This window comes from Pseudophryne corroboree, assembly GCF_028390025.1.
Source record: "Pseudophryne corroboree isolate aPseCor3 chromosome 3 unlocalized genomic scaffold, aPseCor3.hap2 SUPER_3_unloc_89, whole genome shotgun sequence".
Taxonomy (NCBI): domain Eukaryota; kingdom Metazoa; phylum Chordata; class Amphibia; order Anura; family Myobatrachidae; genus Pseudophryne; species Pseudophryne corroboree.
Window position 1 is genome coordinate 54,100 of NW_026967584.1, and position 19,662 is coordinate 73,761.

Below are 19,662 nucleotides of genomic sequence, written 5' to 3' on the forward strand. Positions count from 1 at the left end.
ACTGGAGAGGTGACTGCTGGGAATGGGGCATTATATAGTAACACCAGGTGATGTGTCTGGGTGATGACTGGAGAGGTGACTGCTGGGAATGGGGCATTACACAGTAACACCAGGGGATGTGTCTCGGTGATGACTGGAGAGGTGACTGCTGGGAATGGGGCATTATACAGTAACACCAGGGCATGTGTCTGGGTGATGACTGGAGAGGTGACTGCTGGGAATGGGGCATTATACAGTAACACCGGGGGATGTGTCTCGGTGATGACTGGAGAGGTGACTGCTGGGAATGGGGCATTATACAGTAACACCAGGGGATGTGTCTGGGTGATGACTGGAGAGTGACTGCTGGGAATGGGACATTATACAGTAACACCGGGGGACGTATCTGGGTGATGACTGGAGAGGTGACTGCTGGGAATGGGGCATTATACAGTAACACCGGGGGACGTATCTGGGTGGTGACTGGAAAGGTGACTGCTGGGAATGGGACATTATACAGTAACTCTGGGTGATTTTACTGCTGTGAATGGGGCATTATACAGTAACACCGGGGGATGTGACTGCTGGGAATGGGGCATTATACAGTAACACCGGGGGACGTGTCTGGGTGATGACTGGAGAGGTGACTGCTGGGAATGGGGCATTATACAGTAACACCAGGGGACGTGTCTGGGTGATGACTGGAGAGGTGACTGCTGGGAATGGGGCATTATACAGTAACTCTGGGTGATTTTACTGCTGTGAATGGGGAATTATACAGTAACACTGGGGGATGTGACTGCTGGGAATGGGGCATTATACAGTAACACCGGGGGATGTGTCTGGGTGATGACTGGAGAGGTGACTGCTGGGAATGGGGCATTATACAGTAACACCGGGGGACGTGTCTGGGTGATGACTGGTGACTGCTGGGAATGGGGCATTATACAGTAACACCGGGGGACGTGTCTGGGTGATGACTGGAGAGGTGACTGCTGGGAATGGGACATTATACAGTAACACCAGGGGACGTGTCTGGGTGATGACTGGAGAGGTGACTGCTGGGAATGGGGCATTATACAGTAACACCGGGGGACATGTCTGGGTGATGACTGGAGAGGTGACTGCTGGGAATGGGACATTATACAGTAACACCGGGGGATGTGTCTGGGTGATGACTGGAGAGGTGACTGCTGTAAATAGGGCATTATACAGTAACACCGGGGGACGTGTCTGGGTGATGACTGGATAGGTGACTGCTGGGAATGGGACATTATACAGTAACACCAGGGGATGTGTCTGGGTGATGACTGGAGAGGTGACTGCTGGGAATGGGGCATTATACAGTAACACCAGGGGATGTGTCTGGGTGATGACTGGAGAGGTGACTGCTGGGAATAGGACATTATACAGTAACACCGGGGGATGTGTCTGGGTGATGACTGGAGCGGTGACTGCTGGGAATAGGACATTATACAGTAACACTGGGGGATGTGTCTGGGTGATGACTGGAGCGGTGACTGCTGGGAATGGGACATTATACAGTAACACCGGGGGAGGTGTCTGGGTGATGACTGGAGAGGTGACTGCCGGGAATGGGACATTATACAGTAACACCAGGGGATGTGTCTGGGTGATGACTGGAGAGGTGACTGCTGGGAATGGGGCATTATACATTAACACCGGGGGACGTGTCTGGGTGATGACTGGAGAGGTGAATGCTGGGAATGGGACATTATACAGTAACACCAGGGGATGTGTCTGGGTGATGACTGGAGAGGTGACTGCTGGGAATTGGGCATTATACAGTAACACCAGGGGATGTGTCTGGGTGATGACTGGAGAGGTGAATGCTGGGAATGGGACATTATACAGTAACACCAGGGAATGTGTCTGGGTGATGACTGGAGAGGTGACTGCTGGGAATGGGGCATTGTACAGTAACACCAGGGGACGTGTCTGGGTGATGACTGGAGAGGTGACTGCTGGGAATGGGGCATTATACAGTAACACCAGGGGATGTGTCTGGGTGATGACTGGAGAGGTGACTGCTGGGAATGAGACATTATACAGTAACACCAGGGGATGTGTCTGGGTGATGACTGGAGAGGTGACTGCTGGGAATGGGGCATTATACAGTATCACCAGGGGACGTGTCTGGGTGATGACTGGAGAGGTGACTGCTGGGAATGGGGCATTATACAGTAACACCAGGGGATGTGTCTGGGTGATGACTGGATAGGTGACTGCCGGGAATGGGGCATTATACAGTAACACCAGGGGATGTGTCTGGGTGATGACTGGAGAGGTGACTGCTGGGAATGGGGCATTATACATTAACACCGGGGGACGTGTCTGGGTGATGACTGGAGAGGTGAATGCTGGGAATGGGACATTATACAGCAGGGATGGGGAACCTTCGGCCCTCCAGCTGTTGTTGAACTACACATCCCAGCATGCAATGCAAGAGTTTTAGCATGGGCAAAGAGCAAAACTGTAGCAAGGCATGCTGGTATGTGTAGTTCAACAACAGCTGGAGGGCCAAAGGTTCCCCATCCCTGTTATACAGTAACACCAGGGAATGTGTCTGGGTGATGACTGGAGAGGTGACTGCTGGGAATGGGACATTATACAGTAACACCAGGGGACGTGTCTGGGTGATGACTGGAGAAGTGACTACTGGGAATGGGGCATTATACAGTATCACCAGGGGACGTGTCTGTGTGATGACTGGAGAGGTGACTGCCGGGAATGGGACATTATACAGTAACACCAGGGGATGTGTCTGGGTGATGACTGGAGAGGTGACTGCTGGGAATGGGACATTATACAGTAACACCAGGGTACGTGTCTGGGTGATGACTGGAGAGGTGACTGAATGGGAATGGGACATTATACAGTAACACCAGGGGATTAGTCTGGGTGAAGACTGGAGAGGCGACTGCTGGGAATGGGGCATTATACAGTAACACCAGGATACGTGTCTGGGTGATGACTGGGAATGGGACATTATACAGTAACACCAGGGGATGTGTCTGGGTGATGACTGGAGAGGTGACTGCCGGGAATGGGACATTATACAGTAACACAAGGGGATGTGTCTGGGTGATGACTGTATCACTGTGTGTGTCAGGTTCCTATAAGGTATCAGGATGTCACTGTCTATGTCTCCATGCAGGAGGGGGAGTATATAGAGGAACACAGGGGTCTGTACAAGGACGTGATGATGGAGAATCACCGGCCCCTCACATCACTGGGTAAGAGGAGACTGTCATGTATTGTACAGGGGAGAGCAGGTATGGGGGCCCCTATATACACACATCATCTGATAATCACATATATACACTGTACTCAGTCTCTGTGTGTCTCCTACAGATGGGTCCAGTAACAGAGATACCCCAGAGAGATGTCCCCGTCCTCTGTATTCCCAGGATTGTACAGAGGAGAATCACAGGATCCCACAGGAGGATCAGGTAGGTGGGATTTAGGGTCTCACCAATATACCAAAGTGACTGTCACTATATGATCTGTAGAGGAGCTGTGTGTCTTATACACTGATATTATACTGTTTCACCTCGGTTTAATCTGACTGTATGCAAATATCATTATAGTGTTGTGTTTTTTTTTTCTGCTGCAGGGTACACTGGGTTCCACAAGGAATAACATTGGGGTGTAGAGTAGGATCTTGATCTGAACCACCAACAGGCTAAAAGCTTTGACTGTTCCCAGAATGCATAGCGCCTCCTCTATAACCCCGCATGTAACTGCTCTGTGATATCTACTCCGTGTATCTCACTCCTGCTATCCATATATTCTATACCCTGAGGGGGCTAAGTGCGTCAGGGTTATTGTTTAATATAGGTAGTTCACAGGAAATGCTTATTGTGTATTTCTCTGGCTGGGTCCACAGGGTTATCCACAGGATAACATTGGGATATTGTCGAGCGACAGCGAAAATGGCACCAACACGGCCACATGCTTTCTGACCTCCCAGGATGCATTGGGGCCTCCACTATATAGTCCCGCCCACTGACTCAGTCAGATCAGTTTTTTGCTTGGTGCGGCAGGAGCCGCATGGTCACAGGGCTGCTGAGAGAGCAGCCTCAAGCTTTTACTTTACTTTATTTTTATAGACTTACTATATGTTTTTTGAGCGATTTCTCTTAACAGCGTCTTAAACGCATACTAGAAAGAGTCGCTCCAACAACTCCCCACCGGGTCGCAACTACGCTTACCTTCGGGTATCAGTGCTGTCTCGACGGGCGTCTGTGTCGGATGTTCTAGCAGACGTTACCATGTCCAGCAGACGTTACCAGGCTGTGGCCGGAGCATGGGGAGACGATGAGTCTATGGACTTCTAGTGTTCACTCTAGGAGTGAAATGGGGCAGGGCGCCGGAATGCGGGGGCACATGCGCGCGAAATGGGGGCGTGGCCACGCAAATTAGGGGGTGGCCACGCCTACGTCATCTTAGGGGGCGGGGCGGCCCACAGACGCTACTATAGAGAGCGTCTGTGGCCGGCGACGTCACTGTTGGGGGCGTGCCCAGCACCTCCGTCTGTGCTGGGCTTCCCCCCCCAGCCCTCTCCCAGTGCGTGAATGGATGCCGCGCGCATGCGCACGGCATCTATACACGCCGGGAGGGCAGGAAGTGGGCGGCTGTTCTAGCAGGGCGCCGCAAAAGGGGCAGGGCGGGTTTTGCCTGGTAAAAACCGGCGCCCTGCTAAAACAGCCTAGAGTGAACACTAGACTTCCTCTTACTAGAGGGGTCAGGACACAGCTACGCTGATTTGGTGGAGACTACAGTGTGTTGATGCGCCGAACATTTGAGTGCGACAGCGCTATGCTCCAGGATTATAGGCGCCAGGACTAGGTAGAGGCCGCGATCCTGGGAATTTAAGTCAACAGGGGGATTCAGACGCTCTCCTGGCCATTCCTCCTCCGAGTTCATGGCCAGTTCCTGCGTGTCTCGTTTCATGAACTGAATGACCTCACTTCCGGCTCAGACGCTACCACGAGGGTACTCGGTCGCAGCTTAGACGCTGCGGTTGTGTACACTGGATATAAACCCGCCCAGACCGAGTCGCAGGCCTTAGCGTCTGCATGCAGGTGGAGTCGCTCAGCGTCCGTGTCCGTTGGTGAGCGTCCTTGTCCGTTATCAGTTACCAAGAGCGGCAGTGTACACCAGTAGGGTCTGAATCCACTCAGCGTCTTTCGAGCGTCTTTGCTTGGATATGGAAGTGTGGTGAGTCTCCCTGTATCCCGCTCCCTGGAGGCAGGGTATACAGTACTAGAAATTCTCTCTACTTCTTAGTGTGCACTGTTAATTTTTAGTACCTGTTGCATATGAGACCTGTATATTACTGTGTTTTCTGCATGTTATGTTGAAAAAGAACCAGTTAAACAGAAGTACAATTTTCCTACTTATGTATAAGTTATTATGGAGGTTGTATTCTCATATGGCAATGTCTAATGCTTTAACATGTGACTGACTGCTAGTATGTGTGCTGACTTTTCTGTGTAATGTCAGTCCTGTTCTGACCCTCAAATCAGGTGCACTGTGGTCAGATTGATCTCACCTCTATATACTTACATATAGGGTGATTTTCAGTCACAAATTGTGTAATCATTAACAGATCTTCTCTATCGTCCTAAGTGGATGCTGGGGTTCCTGAAAGGACCATGGGGAATAGCGGCTCCGCAGGAGACAGGGCACAAAAAAAGTAAAGCTTTACTAGGTCAGGTGGTGTGCACTGGCTCCTCCCCCCATGACCCTCCTCCAGACTCCAGTTAGATTTTGTGCCCGAACGAGAAGGGTGCAATCTAGGTGGCTCTCCTAAAGAGCTGCTTAGAGAAAGTTTAGTTTAGGTTTTTTTCTTTACAGTGAGTCCTGCTGGCAACAGGATCACTGCAACGTGGGACTTAGGGGGAAAGTAGTAAACTCACCTGCATGCAGAGTGGATTTGCTGCTTGGCTACTGGACACCATTAGCTCCAGAGGGATCGAACACAGGCCCAGCCGTGGAGTCCGGTCCCGGAGCCGCGCCGCCGACCCCCTTGCAGATGCTGAAGCGTGAAGAGGTCCGGAAACCGGCGGCTGAAGACTCCTCAGTCTTCATAAGGTAGCGCACAGCACTGCAGCTGTGCGCCATTTTCCTCTCAGCACACTTCACTGGGCAGTCACTGAGGGTGCAGAGCGCTGGGGGGGGGCGCTCTGAGAGGCAAATATAAACCTTATACAAGGCTAAAAATACCTCACATATAGCCCATAGGGGCTATATGGAGATATTTAACCCCTGCCTGACTGGAAAAATAGCGGGAGAAGAACCCGCCGAAAAAGGGGCGGGGCCTATCTCCTCAGCACACGGCGCCATTTTCTGTCACAGCTCCGCTGGTCAGAACGGCTCCCAGGTCTCTCCCCTGCACTGCACTACAGAAACAGGGTAAAACAGAGAGGGGGGGCACATTAATGGCTATATATATATATATTAAAGCAGCTATAAGGGAGCACTTAATATAAGGATATCCCTTGTATATATAGCGCTTTGTGGTGTGTGCTGGCAGACTCTCCCTCTGTCTCCCCAAAAGGGCTAGTGGGTCCTGTCTTCATTAGAGCATTCCCTGTGAGTTTGCGGTGTGTGTCGGTACGTGGTGTCGACATGTATGAGGACGATATTGGTGTGGAGGCGGAGCAATTGCCAAATATGCAGATGTCACCCCCCAGGGGGTCGACACCAGAATGGATGCCTTTTTTTGTGGAATTACGTGATGGTTTATCTTCCCTTAAACAGTCAGTTGAGGACATGAGGCGGCCGGACAATCAATTAATGCCTGTCCAGGCGCCTCAAACACCGTCAGGGGCTGTAAAACGCCCTTTGCCTCAGTCGGTCGACACAGACCCAGACACGGGCACTGATTCCAGTGACGACGGTAGAAATTCAAACGTATTTTCCAGTAGGGCCACACGTTATATGATTTTGGCAATGAAGGAGACGTTACATTTAGCTGATACTACAGATACCGTAAAACAGGGTATTATGTATGGTGTGAAAAAACTACAAACAGTTTTTCCTGAATCAGAAGAATTAAATGACGTGTGTGATGAAGCGTGGGTTGCTCCTGATAAAAAGTTGATAATTTCAAAAAAGTTATTGGCATTATACCCTTTCCCGCCAGAGGTTAGGGCGCGCTGGGAAACACCCCCTAAGGTGGACAAGGCGCTCACACGCTTATCCAAACAAGTGGCGTTACCCTCTCCTGAGACGGCCGCACTTAAGGATCCATCAGATAGAAAGATGGAAGTTATTCAAAAGAATATATACACACATGCAGGTGTTATACTACGACCAGCTATAGCAACTGCCTGGATGTGCAGTGCTGGAGTAGTTTGGTCAGAATCCCTGATTGAAAATATTGATACCCTAGATAGGGACAATGTTTTACTGTCGTTAGAACAAATAAAGGATGCATTTATCTATATGCGTGATGCACAGAGGGATATTTGCACACTGGCATCTCGGGTGAGTGCTATGTCCATTTCAGCCAGAAGAGCCTTATGGACACGACAGTGGACAGGCGATGCGGATTCAAAACGTCACATGGAGGTTTTGCCGTATAAAGGGGAGGAGTTATTTGGAGTTGGTCTATCAGACTTGGTGGCCACGGCTACTGCCGGGAAATCCACTTTTTTACCTCAAGTCACTCCCCAACAGAGAAAGGCACCGACCTTTCAACCGCAGCCTTTTCGCTCCTACAAAATAAGAGAGCAAAGGGCTTGTCGTACCTGCCACGAGGCAGAGGAAGAGGGAAGAGACACCAACAGGCAGCTCCTTCCCAGGAACAGAAGCCCTCCCCGGCTCCTGCAAAAACCTCAGCATGACGCTGGGGCCTCTCAAGCGGACTCGGGGACAGTGGGGGGCCGTCTCAAAAATTACAGCGCGCAGTGGGCTCACTCGCAGGTAGACCCCTGGATCCTGCAGATAATATCTCAGGGGTACAGGTTGGAATTAGAGACGGATCCTCCTCATCGTTTCCTGAAGTCTGCCTTACCAACCGTCTCTTCCGAAAGGGAGAGGGTGTTGGAAGCCATTCACAAGCTGTACGCTCAGCAGGTGATAGTCAAAGTACCCCTATTACAACAAGGAAAGGGGTATTATTCCACTCTATTTGTGGTACCGAAGCCAGATGGCTCGGTAAGGCCTATTCTAAATCTGAAGTCCTTGAACCTCTACATAAAAAAGTTCAAGTTCAAGATGGAGTCACTCAGAGCAGTGATAGCGAACCTGGAAGAAGGGGACTTTATGGTATCCTTGGACATCAAGGATGCGTATCTACACGTTCCGATTTACCCCGCACACCAGGGGTACCTCAGGTTCATTGTTCAAAACTGTCACTATCAGTTTCAGACGCTGCCGTTCGGATTGTCCACGGCGCCTCGGGTCTTTACCAAGGTAATGGCCGAGATGATGATTCTTCTTCGAAGAAAAGGCGTATTAGTTATCCCATACTTGGACGATCTCCTAATAAGGGCAAGGTCCAGAGAACAGCTGGAGACAGCTTTAGCACTATCTCAAGAGGTGCTAAGACAACACGGGTGGATTCTGAATATTCCAAAATCCCATTTAATCCCGACAACTCGTCTGCTGTTCCTAGGAATGATTCTGGACACGGTTCAGAAAAAGGTTTTCCTTCCAGAGGAAAAAGCCAAGGAGTTATCCGATCTGGTCAGGAACCTCCTAAAACCAGGAAAAGTGTCAGTACATCAATGCACAAGAGTCCTGGGAAAAATGGTGGCTTCTTACGAAGCAATTCCATTCGGCAGATTCCATGCAAGAATATTCCAAAGGGATCTGTTGGACAAATGGTCAGGGTCGCATCTGCAGATGCACCTGCGAATAACCCTGTCACCAAAGACAAGGGTGTCACTTCTGTGGTGGTTGCAGAAGGCTCACCTATTAGAAGGCCGCAGATTCGGCATTCAGGATTGGATCCTGGTGACCACGGACGCCAGCCTGAGAGGCTGGGGAGCAGTCACACAAGGAAGAAACTTCCAGGGAGTATGGACGAGTCTGGAAAAGTCTCTTCACATAAACATTCTGGAACTAAGAGCAATCTACAATGCTCTAAGCCAGGCGGAACTTCTCCTGCAAGGAAAGCCGGTGTTGATTCAGTCGGACAACATCACGGCGGTCGCCCATGTAAACAGGCAGGGCGGCACAAGAAGCAGGAGTGCAATGGCAGAAGCTGCCAAGATTCTTCGCTGGGCGGAGAATCACGTGATAGCACTGTCAGCAGTGTTCATCCCGGGCGTGGACAACTGGGAAGCAGACTTCCTCAGCAGACACGATCTTCATCCGGGAGAGTGGGGTCTACATCCAGAAGTCTTCAACATGTTAATAGACCGTTGGGAAAGACCAATTGTAGACATGATGGCGTCTCGCCTCAACAAGAAACTGGACAAATATTGCGCCAGGTCAAGAGATCCACGGGCAATAGCTGTGGACGCACTGGTAACTCCTTGGGTGTACCAGTCAGTGTATGTGTTTCCTCCTCTGCCGCTCATACCAAAGGTATTGAAGATCATACGGCAAAGAAGAGTAAGAACAATACTAGTGGTTCCGGATTGGCCGAGAAGGACTTGGTATCCGGAACTTCAAGAGATGCTCACGGACGAACCGTGGCCTCTACCTCTGAGAAGGGACCTGCTACAGCAGGGTCCCTGTCTTTTTCAAGACTTACCGCGGCTGCGTTTGACGGCATGGCGGTTGAACGCCAGATCCTAAAAGGGAAAGGCATTCCAGAAGAAGTCATTCCTACCTTGATTAAGGCACGGAAGGAAGTCACCGTGAAACATTATCACCGCATTTGGCGAAAATATGTAGCGTGGTGCGAGGATCGGAGGGTTCCGACGGAGGAATTCCAACTGGGTCGTTTCCTACATTTCCTGCAATCAGGATTATCTATGGGTCTCAAATTGGGATCCATTAAGGTTCAAATTTCGGCCCTGTCAATATTCTTCCAAAAAGAATTGGCCTCTGTCCCTGAGGTCCAGACTTTTGTCAAGGGAGTACTGCATATACAGCCTCCTGTGGTGCCTCCGGTGGCACCGTGGGATCTAAATGTAGTTTTAGATTTCCTCAAATCCCATTGGTTTGAACCATTGAAAAAGGTGGATTTGAAATATCTCACATTGAAAGTGACTATGTTACTAGCCCTGGCCTCTGCCAGGAGAGTATCTGAATTGGCGGCTTTATCTTATAAAAGTCCTTATCTAATCTTCCATTCGGATAGGGCAGAACTGCGGACTCGTCCGCATTTTCTCCCTAAAGTGGTATCAGCATTTCATCTGAACCAACCTATTGTGGTGCCTGCGGCCACTAGCGACTTGGAGGACTCCAAGTTGTTGGACGTTGTCAGAGCCTTAAAAATATACATTGCAAGGACGGCTGGAGTCAGAAAATCTGACTCGCTGTTTATATTGTATGCACCCAACAAGTTGGGCGCACCTGCTTCTAAGCAGTCGATTGCTCGTTGGATTTGTAACACAATTCAACTTGCACATTCTGTGGCAGGCCTGCCACAGCCTAAAACTGTAAAAGCCCACTCCACAAGGAAGGTGGGCTCATCTTGGGCGGCTGCCCGAGGGGTCTCGGCATTACAACTCTGCCGAGCAGCTACGTGGTCGGGGGAGAACACGTTTGTAAAATTTTACAAATTTGATACCCTGGCAAAGGAGGACCTGGAGTTCTCTCATTCGGTGCTGCAGAGTCATCCGCACTCTCCCGCCCGTTTGGGAGCTTTGGTATAATCCCCATGGTCCTTTCAGGAACCCCAGCATCCACTTAGGACGATAGAGAAAATAAGAATTTACTTACCGATAATTCTATTTCTCGGAGTCCGTAGTGGATGCTGGGCGCCCATCCCAAGTGCGGATTATCTGCAATACTTGTACATAGTTATTGTTAACTAATTCGGGTTATTGTTCAGGAGCCATCTTTAAGAGGCCCTTTCTGTTGTCATACTGTTAACTGGGTTTAGATCACAAGTTGTACGGTGTGATTGGTGTGGCTGGTATGAGTCTTACCCGGGATTCAAAATGCCTCCCTTATTGTGTATGCTCGTCCGGGCACAGTACCTAACTGGAGTCTGGAGGAGGGTCATGGGGGGAGGAGCCAGTGCACACCACCTGACCTAGTAAAGCTTTACTTTTTTTGTGCCCTGTCTCCTGCGGAGCCGCTATTCCCCATGGTCCTTTCAGGAACCCCAGCATCCACTACGGACTCCGAGAAATAGAATTATCGGTAAGTAAATTCTTATTATTACCATGTCTGTGAGCGGCAAAAGTGACAAGGAGAATTTATCAAGCACTCCTACATCCCTAACATGCTTATCTTGTAAGACAGGGTTAATTGATGTGGATCAATTGGTCACTTATGAGGGTTTGTGTGCAAACTGTTTCGCGTTTCAGCGAAGTAAAAAACAGGAGTTAGTTCAACCTCCAGTAGAGCCACCATGGAATATGTTCACAAAGACTATCTTCTATAGCGGACAGGTTAGCTCCAGTAGCACCACCTCAAGTGTTAGGTTACACTATGAACCCATACATGCAGCTCCCTTCCTATGGCTTGGTTCCAGTAGCCTCTACAAGCAACCAAGGGGCAGGTAAGACTAAGACAGATACGTCTATGTGGCAGACTACACAGGATGATACAACGGATGATGATACAATAGATTCGACTCCGTATGATGATCAGTCGCAGAGTTTTAGTTCAGATAATGTATCTGAACTGATTAATGCTGTGAAGGCTGTTCTCTCTTTGGAAGAGCCAGCCAAGTCAGTGTTAAAAACTAAAGCACCTGTATTTAAACGAACAAAGTCAGTGAAAGCTGAATTCCCAGCGTCAGAGGAGCTGACGGAAATGATGGATGAGTCTTGGGCGGCGCCCAGTAAAAAGTTTAAGATCCCTAAAAGATGGGATTCTTATTATCCATTTCCAGCTGTGGATTGTTCGAAAAGAGAAGTTCCTCCAAAAGTAGATGCATAAATCTGCTTTACCACTGTCATCTACCTCTTTGAATGATGTCACAGACAGAAGGGTAGAGAGCCTATTGAAAATTATTTTTTCTCTTGTTGGAGCTGTGGTAAGACCTCCTATGGCTTCGGCCTGGGTAGCAAAGGCAATGGGCGAATGGATAGAGGAACTAGAGAATAGCATCCCTTCCCCTACTAGGGAACAAGAGGATAGCTTTTGCCGTTTAAGACAATCTGCCCAGTATTTGGAAGAAGCAGCAATTGATGTAGGTACAGTTGCTTCTAAAGCTTCAGCCCTGGCAGTAGTCGCTCGCAGAGCAGTCTGGCTACGGACCTGGAAGGCAAATGCGGAGTCTAAGAAGAAATTGGAAGCATTGCCTTTTGTCGGTAATATATTATTTGGGAAACCTTTATCGGATATCCTAGAATCAGAGGCTGAGTCGAGAGAGGTCCGATTTCCGGCCACCTATAACCCTAAATCCAAGGGTTTAAAATTTCGCTCATTTCATTGACAAAGCAAAGCCAAGGCAAAAGAGGAGCCTAAGCAACCCCAGTTTAAACCCAGGGGTAGGAAGCAGTGGGCTAGCAAAAAGCCAGCTTCCAAACCTGAACAGAAACCGTCAGCCTGAAGAGACGGGCCTCCGCCTGGAGGCTTCCAGGGTTGGGGGCCCGACTCCTGCATTTTGCACACATATGCAACAGTCAACAACAGATGAAGTTCCACATGGAGACGTTGCGCTCCATAATGTTGGCTATGGAACCGGGAGATGACATGGTATCTCTGGATGTACAGGATGCTTGCCTTCATGTGCCTATAGCACTATCACATCAGTGTTACCTCAGGTTTGCCATCCTCCAGGAACATTTCCAGTTCCAAGTTCTGCCCTTCGGGCTAGCTACAGCACCCAGTGTGTTTACCAAGATCATGGTGGTTATGGCAGCTTGTCTGCGCAAACAGGGGATAAGAATATTCCAATACCTGGACGACCTGTTAATCTTAGCACAGTCGCAAGATTTACTGTTGAGCCATCTTCAACAGACGATAGTTTGTTTACAGAGACACGGGTGGTTCATAAATTGGGAAAAAGTCATCCCTGAATCCGTCACAGCGGATGGTTCATTTGGGAGCCATATTGGATTCAGACCTACAGAAAGTTCTCTTACCAGAGAAAAAGATAGTCAAGGTGCAGGTCATGGCTCAGGAAGCGTTGCAAGCCCAGACAATGTCAGTCCATGCAGCAATGCGACTGTTGGGTCTGATGGTATCAACCTTCGACATGGTGGAATATGCGCAATTCCACTCCAGACCATTGCAGCACCTTATTCTGACCAAATGGAACGGAAATCATCAGACGATAAAGAAGCAGATGATAAAGATTCCAGTAAATGTAAAAAGGTCTCTAGCATGGTGGCTACAGACAGACCATTTAAACAAGGGGAGACCCTTTTGTATAAAAGAGTGGCAAGTCCTGACAACAGATGCCAGCCTGCAAGGCTGGGGGACGGTACTCGGAAGCTATGGTCGCAGGGAAAATGGACCGCAAGGGAAAGTCGCCTGCCGATAAATCTCTAGGAAGTAAGGGCCGTTTACTTGGCTCTGTCCATTGCCTGAACTAATCTACTAGGAAGACTAGTCCAGATCCGCTCAGACAATGCGACGGCAGTAGCATACATAAATCATCAAGGAGGGACTCGCAGCAAGAGTCTGATGGATGAAGTGACTCCCATTCTAAAATGGGCAGAACTCCATCTCCCGGCACTGTCAGCAGTATTTGTCCCGGGTGTACTAAATTGGGAAGCGGATTTTCTCAGTCGGCACACCATTTAGGAAACCGAATGGGCACTACACCCAGAAGTGTTTCAGACACTGGTGAACAGATGGGGTCTACCGGACCCAGGAGCGGTCCTGGTAGACGCACTGCCAGTGGAATGGAGGTTTCAGCTGGCATATCTGTTCCCTCCAATATCTCTGTTACCCAGAGTAGTGAGAAAGATAAAACAGGCAAAAGGAGCGATCATTCTAATAGCTCCAGCTTGGCCAAGAAGGCATTGGTACACAGATCTGTTGAGAATGTCAGTGGAAGCACCGATACTGCTCCCTCAACGTCCAGATCTGTTAATGCAGGGTCCTTGTTGTCACAGTCATCTGGATCGCCTGTCTTTGACGGCGTGTCTGTTGAAACCTCTATCTTAGAGGCTAAAGGATTTTCGAAGGAAGTAATCCAAACCATGCTTAGGGCAGGAAAGCCTTCTTCGGCCCGTGTATATCATAGAATATGGCAAGCCTATATTCATTGGTGTACTGGAAAAAATTTCAATCCGAGATCTTTTAAAATAGCTAGGATATTGGATTTCCTTCAGGCAGGCTTGGATAAGGGTTTGAAAGCTGCTTCCTTGAGTATCCAAGTATCAGCGTTAACTGTGTGGTTTCAGCAGAAGATTGTACGTACTTTTTTCCAAGTAGTAGTACATATTCAACCGCCATTTGTTCCTCCTGCAGCTCCCTGGGATTTGAATCTGGTTCTTAAATTTCTCCAGGGTCCTTTGTTTGAACCACTTGAGAGAGCAGATCTTAAGTGGTTAACGGTTAAAGTTCTTTTTTTACTGGCAATGGCGTCAGCCAGAAGAGTGTCAGATTTAGGAGCATTATCATGTAAGTCTCCTTTCCTAAGTTTTTATCCAGACAGAGCAGTTCTCAGAACGAGATCTAGCTATCTTCCAAAGGTGGTATCAAAGTTTCACCTGAATGAAGAGATTGTAGTCCCAGCTTTTCAGGTATCGGGACTATCTGCGGGAGAAGCGTCGCTGGACGTGGTCCGGGCTTTAAAAATCTACATAGATCGTACTAGTGCCATCAGTGAAACAGATTTCCTCTTCATCCTCTACGGATTCCATAGAAGAGGATGGCCTGCTAGTAAACAGACGCTGGCGAGATGGCTCCGAATGGTAATATCAGAAGCTTATTCTCATGCAGATCTCCCTATTCCGGCTAATGTCTCTGCACACTCTACACATAAGGTAGGTCCTTCATGGGCAGCACAACATGGTGCTTCAGCAGAACAGATATGTAGGGCAACCACATGGTCTTCCATAAACACATTCATCAGACATTATGCCTTGGATACTTTTGCCTCTCATGACGCAGACTTCGGGCAAAAGGTCCTCCTGTGCAATCAGGAGCGTCCCCACCACTAAAATGGCTTTGGGAATCCCAATGTTATCCTGTGGACCCAGCCAGAGAAATGAACGTTATGGTAAGAACTTACCGTTGATAACGTGATTTCTCCTATGTCCACAGGGATCCCACCCGGACGCATCTGATTTGAGGTTCTAGACAATCACTAAAACCTCTTCCTTCTTGTATGGAAGGGTGTGCATGTGTGTTCTTATCGCTGTACAGGTCTCTACCTAATGTTCCTGCCTAAAAACGCTGTGGAAAGAACTGATCTGACTGAGTCAGTGGGCGGGACTATATAGTGGAGGCCCCAATGCATACTGGGCGACCAGAAAGTTTGTGACCGTGTTGGTGTCATTTTCGCTGTCGCTCGACAATATCCCAATGTTATCCTGTGGATCCCTGTGGACATAAGAGAAAACACGTTATCAACGGTAAGTTCTTACCATAACGTATATTTCTCTGACGTCCTAAGTGGATGCTGGGACTCCGTAAGGACCATGGGGAATAGCGGCTCCGCAGGAGACAGGGCACAAAAAGTAAAAGCTTTGATACTAGGTGGTGTGCACTGGCTCCTCCCCCTATGACCCTCCTCCAAGCCTCAGTTAGATTTTTGTGCCCGGCCGAGAAGGGTGCAATCTAGGTGGCTTTCCTGAGCTGCTTAGAGTAAAAGTTTATTTTAGGTTTTTTATTTTCAGTGAGTCCTGCTGGCAACAGGCTCACTGCAGCGTGGGACTAAGGGGAGAAGAAGCGAACTCACCTGCGTGCAGAGTGGATTGGGCTTCTTAGGCTACTGGACATTAGCTCCAGAGGGACGATCACAGGCCCAGCCATGGATGGGTCCCGGAGCCGCGCCGCCGGCCCCCTTACAGATTCTGAAGTCAGAAGAAGGTCCAGAAATCGGCGGCAGAAGACAGTCCTGTCTTCATAAAGGTTGCGCACAGCACTGCAGCTGTGCGCCATTGCTCTCAGCACACTTCACACAGCGGTCACTGAGGGTGCAGGGCGCTGGGGGGGGGGGCGCCCTGAGCAGCAATGAAAACACCAAAAATGGCTAAAAATACATCACATATAGCCCCTGGGCTATATGGATGTATTTAACCCCTGCCAGTTTTCCTAAAAAATGCGGGAGAAAAGGCCGCCGAGAAGGGGGCGGAGCCTATCTCCTCAGCACACAAGCGCCATTTTCCCTCACAGCTCCGCTGGTAGGAAGGCTCTCTGGCTCTCCCCTGCACTACAGAAACAGGGTAAAAAAGAGAGGGGGGGCACTTATTTGGCTAGATAAATATATAAACAGCTATAAGGGATAGACACTTATTATTAAGGTTGTCCCTAGATATATTATAGCGTTTTGGTGTGTGCTGGCAAACTCTCCCTCTGTCTCCCCAAAGGGCTAGTGGGGTCCTGTCCTCTATCAGAGCATTCCCTGTGTGTGTGCTGTGTGTCGGTACGTGTGTGTCGACATGTATGAGGAGGATATTGGTGTGGAGGCGGAGCAATTGCCTATAATGGAGATGTCACCCCCTAGGGAGTCGACACCTGAATGGATGGCTTTATTTAAGGAATTACGCGATAGTGTCAGCACGTTACAAAGGACGGTTGACGACATGAGACAGCCGACAAACCAGTTAGTACCTGTACAGTCGTCTCAAACACCGTCAGGGGCTCTAAAGCGCCCATTACCTCAGTCGGTCGACACAGACACGGACACTGACTCCAGTGTCGACGGTGCAGAAACATGCGTATTTTCCAGTAGGGCCACACGTTACATGATCACGGCAATGAAGGAGGTTTTGCACATTTCTGATTCTACAAGTACCACAAAAAGGGGTATTATGTGGGGTGTGAAAAAACTACCTGTAGTTTTTCCTGAATCAGATGAATTGAATGAAGTGTGTGATGAGGCGTGGGTTTCCCCCGATAAAAAACTGCTAATTTCAAAAAAGTTATTGGCATTATACCCTTTCCCGCCGGAGGTTAGGGCGCGCTGGGAAACACCTCCTAGGGTGGATAAGGCGCTCACACGCTTATCAAAACAAGTGGCGTTACCGTCTCCAGATACGGCCGCCCTCAAGGAACCAGCTGATAGGAAGCTGGAAAATATCCTAAAAAGTATATACACACATACTGGTGTTATACTGCGACCAGTTATCGCCTCAGCCTGGATGTGCAGTGCTGGGGTGGCTTGGTCGGAGTCCCTGTCTGAAAATATTGATACCCTGGATAGGGACAATATTTTATTGACTATAGAGCATTTAAAGGATGCATTTCTTTATATGCGAGATGCACAGAGGGATATTTGCACTCTGGCATCAAGGGTAAGTGCGCTGTCCATTTCTGCCAGAAGAAGTTTTTGGACGCGACAGTGATCAGGTGATGCGGATTCCAAACGGCATATGGAAGTATTGCCGTATAAAGGAGAGGAGTTATTTGGGGTCGGTCTATCGGACCTGGTGGCCACGGCAACAGCCGTGAAATCCACTTTTTTACCCCAGATCACCTCTCAACAGAAAAAGACACCGTCTTTTCAGCCTCAGTCCTTTCGTTCCCATAAGAACAAGCGGGCAAAAGGCCAGTCATATCTGCCCCGAGGCAGAGGAAAGGGAAAAAGACTGCAGCAGACAGCTTCTTCCCAGGAACAGAAGCCCTCCTCCGCTTCTGCCAAGTCCTCAGCATGACGCTGGGGCCTTACAAGCAGACTCAGGTGCGGTGGGGGTCGTCTCAAGAGTTTCAGCGCGCAGTGGGCGCACTCGCAAGTGGACCCCTGGATCCTGCAGGTAGTATCTCAGGGGTACAGATTGGAATTCGAGACGTCTCCCCCTCACAGGTTCCTGAAGTCTGCTTTACCAACGTCTCCCTCCAACAGGGCGACGGTATTGGAAGCCATTCACAAGCTGTATTCCCAGCAGGTGATAGTCAAGGTACCCCTCCTACAACAGGGAAAGGGGTATTATTCCACGCTGTTTGTGGTACCGAAGCCGGACGGCTCGGTGAGACCTATTCTAAATCTGAAGTCCTTGAACACTTACATACAAAGGTTCAAATTCAAGATGGAGTCACTCAGAGCAGTGATAGCGAACCTGGAAGACGGGGACTTTATGGTGTCCCTGGACATCAAGGATGCTTACCTCCATGTCCCAATTTGCCCATCTCACCAAGGGTACCTCAGGTTCGTGGTACAAAACTGTCACTATCAGTTTCAGACGCTGCCGTTTGGATTGTCCACTGCACCCCGGGTCTTTACCAAGGTAATGGCCGAAATGATGATTCTTCTTCGAAGAGAAGGAGTATTAATTATCCCTTGCTTGGACGATCTCCTGATAAGGGCAAGGTCCAGAGAACAGTTAGAGGTCGGAGTAGCACTATCCCAAGCAGTACTACAACAGCACGGGTGGATTCTAAATATTCCAAAATCCCAGCTGATCCCGACGACACTTCTGCTGTTCCTAGGGATGATTCTGGACACAGTTCAGAAAAAGGTGTTTCTCCCGGAGGAGAAAGCCAGGGAGTTATCCGAGCTAGTCGGGAACCTCCTAAAACCAGGAAGTGTCAGTGCATCAATGCACAAGGGTCCTGGGAAAAATGGTGGCTTCTTACGAAGCGATTCCATTCGGCAGATTCCACGCAAGAACCTTTCAGTGGGATCTGCTGGACAAATGGTCCGGATCGCATCTTCAGATGCATCAGCGGATAGCCCTGTCTCCAAGGACAAGGGTGTCTCTTCTGTGGTGGTTGCAGAGTGCTCATCTTTTAGAGGGCCGCAGATTCGGCATTCAGGACTGGGTCCTGGTGACCACGGATGCCAGCCTGAGAGGCTGGGGAGCAGTCACACAGGGAAGAAACTTCCAGGGCGTGTGGTCAAGCCTGGAGACGTCTCTTCACATAAATATACTAGAGCTAAGGGCAATTTACAATGCTCTAAGCCTAGCAAGACCTCTGCTTCAGGGTCAGCCGGTGTTGATCCAGTAGGACAACATCACGGCAGTCGCCCATGTAAACACGCAGGGCGGCACAAGAAGCAGGAGGGCAATGGCAGAAGCTGCAAGGATTTTTTGCTGGGCGGAAAATCATGTGATAGCACTGTCAGCAGTATTCATTCCGGGAGTGGACAACTGGGAAGCAGATTTCCTCAGCAGGCACGACCTCCACCCGGGAGAGTGGGGACTTCATCCAGAAGTCTTCCACATGATTGTGAACCGTTGGGAAAAACCAAAGGTGGACATGATGGCGTCCCGCCTCAACAAAAAACTAGACAGGTATTGCGCCAGGTCAAGAGACCCTCAGGCAATAGCTGTGGACGCCCTGGTCACACCATGGGTGTACCAGTCAGTATATGTGTTCCCTCCTCTGCTTCTCATACCCAAGGTACTGAGAATTATAAGACGAAGAGGAGTAAGAATGATACTCGTGGCTCCGGATTGGCCAAGAAGGACTTGGTACCCGGAACTTCAAGAGATTCTCACGGAGGATCCGTGGCCT

General features: G+C 49.4%; 1 protein-coding gene across 4 annotated transcripts in view; it reads left to right on the forward strand.

Moving 5' to 3' along the window:
• LOC134984856 (oocyte zinc finger protein XlCOF6-like) overlaps positions 1–19,662 on the forward strand; it is a 96,348-nt gene that overhangs the window by 11,614 nt on the left and 65,072 nt on the right. For all 4 annotated transcript variants that reach the window (XM_063950332.1, XM_063950333.1, XM_063950334.1 and 1 more), the window contains 2 exons: positions 3,158–3,236; positions 3,355–3,452. In XM_063950332.1, coding sequence (XP_063806402.1) covers positions 3,158–3,236; positions 3,355–3,452 — 177 coding nt within the window. The remainder of the gene's footprint in view (positions 1–3,157; positions 3,237–3,354; positions 3,453–19,662) is intronic.